At 59.4% G+C, this 4,286-nt stretch overlaps 1 protein-coding gene across 3 annotated transcripts in view; it reads left to right on the top strand.

Annotated features, from left to right (window-relative positions):
• RAB44 (RAB44, member RAS oncogene family) overlaps positions 1 to 4,286 on the top strand; it is a 17,265-nt gene that overhangs the window by 3,524 nt on the left and 9,455 nt on the right. Inside the window, exons 7-11 of one of the 3 annotated variants that reach the window (XM_017739123.1) lie at positions 100 to 209; positions 522 to 709; positions 1,077 to 1,125; positions 1,456 to 1,550; positions 2,037 to 2,428. In XM_017739123.1, the coding sequence (XP_017594612.1) occupies positions 100 to 209; positions 522 to 709; positions 1,077 to 1,125; positions 1,456 to 1,550; positions 2,037 to 2,428 (834 nt within the window). The other 2 variants (XM_017739121.1, XM_017739122.1) reach the window with 2 other exon arrangements.

The following is a 4,286-nucleotide window of genomic DNA, read 5'->3' as shown; positions in this document are numbered from 1 at the left end:
GGCTCCCGGCTGCTCCTCTCCCCTCGCTGTCCCTGCCGGGGGGACCCAGCACCCCAAACCCCCTCGGCAGCTTCTGATGGATGAGTGGGTGCCAATGTCTTGTGCCGCCCCAGAGCATGGCCCCGAGCCACCAGCACGGTGAGGAGCTGCGGCGAGTGCTGGATGCCAGCGAGAGGGAGGTGCAGCGCTTGGTCACGGCGCAGATGGAGGTGGGCTGGCCCCAACCCCCCCTTTGTGTGTTAGGGGTCTCTGGGCTGTGCTGTAACAACCCCACGGTGATGCACAGCTGATTCCGGTGTGTCCCTGCCAGCCCTGGCTGCAGGTTGTCACACAGGAGCCTCCACACCGCATTTGCCACCTCCATCCCACACTCCCCTCCATCCCCAGAGGACACGAGTTGAGTTTCCCACCCACCATCCTCGGGGGGGGGCATAATTCAGCCCCGGGTCTAGAGGAGATGGTTTTTAATTAATTAATGGGGATTTGGGTGGGCTGTGAGCATCCTGGTTGCCATCCCACAGCTGGAGCGGCGCTGCCGCAGCCTCCACAGCTCCCAGCAAGCCACCAGCACGGAAAACCGGCAGCTGGAGGAGAGCAACCGGGCACTGGAGCATCACCTGCAGCACCTGCACCAGCAGCTGCAGCAGACTCAGGACCACCTGAGGACAATGAGGGCTACAGTGGTTTGGGAGCACACAGGGCAGCCCGGGTGAGTAGCTCAGTGACCATGTGTCGCTCACGTATCCCCATATTTGTCATTTCCTCCTGGATACGGAACGAGTCGGATGGGCCTCAGCCCCACGGTGCTTCAGTGCTATCCACAGTCCAGGTTCACCACGGTTTGGTGTGCAAAGCATCAGAGAAGAAGGCAGGACTATCAGCACCACGCACTGAATGTGTTCCTGGAGGGCAGTGCCAGAGAAATGGGGGTGTCCTTCACCCAGGAGGGCTCAATAGGACTGATCCAAGGGTTGTGGGTTTTGCTGACTATCACTACCCTGACAACCCTGGTGCAGGGGTGGATGTGGTGAAGAGGATGGAGTTCCTGTTCCGACCCTTGTGCTCTGTGTTTGCAGGGACAGAGTGGTGGCAGAGTTACCCATCGAGGTGCCAATGTCCCCACAGGTACTCCAGCAGGGTGTGTGGGGACAGGACAGGGGGGCAGTGTTCCAGGGCCTTGTCCCGTTCTGTTTGGAACTGCTGGGGAGCCCAAGGGCACAGGGTGCTCCTGCAGCACTGCCTCCCCTAAAAGCTTTCTCAAACGGGGTTGGTGCAGATATTTGGGAAGGGAGGGGGTTGCAGCACCTTACTTCTGGTACTCCCAAGATTTTGGGTGGGTACAGCTGGATTCCTCCAGCATTTCAGGGGATTTCAGAGAACTCCACAGCGTTTCGGGTGGATATTCTCCCTCACTGAGCGTTTTTCTCTCTCCTCTTCCCACCCTGTTTCCTGCAGCTGAGTCCTGGGAAGAGCGAGAAGTTCCGCTCCGAGATGCGGATCAGGCTGGGATCCCAGAGCGACGAAAGCAAAGCCAAGAGCACCCACAAAGTGTAAGGGGTCCTGCTGCTCCCGTGTGTGCCCTTGGTGTCTGTGAGCTGGGGCTGAGCCCCAGGCCCTCCCTCCACCCTCCCCAGGCAAACAATCATATTTCATCCTTTTAAGACTCCTCTCCCACCCACTCATCTCTCACCCTGGAGATCACATCTCTTATCCCAGCTCATCACTCCCTTGGCTCAGGAACTTGCTGTACCTGGCTGAGAGTTGTCTTTTCCTGTCTGATAATGCCAGTATGGGTACTGGGAAGAGGCCAGGATACGGCCCCGGGTCTGGCTGCCTGCGTGTGCATCCCCCTTTCCTCTGCCCCCATTGCTGCCCGTGTGAACTCCAAGCGCACCCAGAGGGGAAATAAAATCCAGTTTGGAGAGGGGTGGGGTGAGGCTGTAGATCAGACACCCTCTGGGACTGACTGGGGATGGGAGGGAGCTGGAGCCTCACCTGGGAGCTGGTTCATTGATCCCATTTTCTGCCCTTTCCAGGGTCTGGGAAATGCTGCCAGCAGAAATAAACCTTTCAGGAGCCCCAGGGAAAGCAAGCTCTGCAGAAGAGGACCCCTTCCCAGAATCTCTGAAAGAGGAAGCTTTCTCTGACCAAAGCTCTTTGCTAAGAGAGATGAATGATGCAATAGCAGCTCTGAGCAAACATCTGAAGGCACAGGCACCGGGTGCACCCCCTGCCCTGGCAGACGCTCCCTGTCACCCCTGGGACAACATTGAGCCCCAAATGGGGCCAGAGGCAGCCACAGCCCATGGAACAACCCCTGGGGTCCTGCAGGAGACCCTCCCTGGCCACAGCCATCACGAGCTGCTTGAAGGAGACCTGCAAGAGGGACCAGCCACAGCTGAGCTTCGTGCTCCGGATGTGACACAGGCTGGGGCGTCCACAGGAGCCGGGCACTGCATGGCTCAGGAGCCAGGGGCAGAGCAGGGAGAGAACCCAGAGGAGGCACAGAAGATGTTATTCCTGCAAGGAAAGGGTGCTGGTGTGGAGATGGTGCTAAATGTGGCTGAGCATCTGGGAGAGAGCACGAAGGCAGGAGAGCAGGTGCCGATGGAGGTGGAGGGAGCAGGGTGGCTGCAGGAAAAAACAGGTGGGAAAAAACCACAGCTCCTGGGAGAAGCGGAGGAAGTAGAGATAAGCCAAGGAGAAAATTTGGAGGCAGGTCTGGGGCCACCTGAGGCTGGGCAGGAAGGTGTGGCAGTGGGACAGTGCCTTGCCGTGGATGAGCTCCAGCCAGGCGGGACTCTGGGTCAATGTGTGCAGGCCCCAAGCATGGCGCTGCAGGAATGGGCTGACCCGGCATCAGGGCTCCCTGAGAAACTGGAAACTGAGCTGGGAGAGCACCTGGAGCCAGAGCCACCATCCTGGAGTGAGGCACAAGTGGAGGCAGCTCATGGGGATGGTGTCCCTGAGGTGGCAGTGGCTCCTGGCCCGGCAGTGCTGGATGAGGAGCGTGCCAGTCCGGAGGTGCAGCCCCAGGGAGAGACTGCGGATTCTGAAGTGCTGGAAGTGCTGCCAGCCCGAGCTGAGCGTGCAGGGAGCAGCAGAGCTGGGAGCGAGGAAGAGGAGGTGGAGGAAGCAGATCCCAGGGAGGCAGAGCAGCTGCAGGGTGAGTGTGCCAGGGGGGGAGGGAGGGGGTGCGGCGGCGGGGGAGCCACTGGCAGCGGCTGTGCTACCCACGCACAGCCAGGAAGGAGGAGTGGGAACAGATGTGAAACTGATGGAGGCCCAGAGCAGCACCAGCATGGAGCTGCTGGCAGAGGTGGAGGCAGATCTGCAGGTCTCGAATGAGGCTGGATCCCCAGGGGTACAGCAGGGAGCAGGTGTGGATCCAGGTGTGCCACTGGAGGACAAACCAGAGTTAGGGCTGGGAGAAGAAATGGGGGCTGCTGCAGTGCACAGGGAGGGTCCTTCCCCAGAACAAACACCTGTGGGCAGCCCAGACTTGTGTGGGCTGTTCCCAGTTAAGTCTCAGGCACTGGAACTGGTGGAGGCAGATCTGCAGCTCTGCGGGGGTCTCAGCCCAAAAACCCCCCAGGGAGGGGAGGGTGGAAGAGCTACTGATCTCCAAGAGAATGAGGAAGAGGATGGGGCACAAGAGCCAGGTGAGTGTGGGGCGCCACACGATTTTGGTGACCTTGGGTCAGGGAGAGGGGGCTGGTGCAGGTCTACAACCAGGGGAAGAGGCTGAAAGCCTGGGCAGTGTTGAGCACCAGAGCAGTGGTGCCAATGTGCAGCTGACTGCAGAGGGGGATGAGCTCAGACTGACCCTGGGAGGGAGCACAGAGGCAGATCTGCAGCTCCTGGGTGAGGTTGGATCCTCAGAGACAGAGCAGGGAGGGAGACTGGATCCAGATGAGCAGCCCCTGGATCAGGAGGATAAAGCAGAGTTAGTGGAAGTGGAAGCAGAGGATGCCCAGGCAGATCTGCATCTGTCAGAGGGTCTCAGCTCAGGAGTCCCACAGGGAGGAGAAATTGGAACAAATGTTCGGATCAAGGAGGAGGAGGATGGGGCACAAGGACAGGGTGAGGATGGGCTGCCACATGAGCCTGTGCTTGATCTGCAGGGATCAGGGGCTGAGCACAGTGAAGGAGCTGATGAAAACATGCAAGCACAGGAAGAGGCTGAAAGCCTGGACACTACTGAGGATCAGAGCCGTGGTGCCAATGTGCAGCTGATTGCAGAGGGGGATGAACTCAAATCAGCCTCAGGAGAAAGCACAGAGGCA

This window comes from Corvus brachyrhynchos, unplaced genomic scaffold, assembly GCF_000691975.1.
Source record: "Corvus brachyrhynchos isolate BGI_N302 unplaced genomic scaffold, ASM69197v1 scaffold607, whole genome shotgun sequence".
NCBI lineage: Eukaryota > Metazoa > Chordata > Aves > Passeriformes > Corvidae > Corvus > Corvus brachyrhynchos.
Note: the sequence above shows the minus strand (reverse complement) of the source record. Positions and strands in the feature narration are given on the sequence as shown.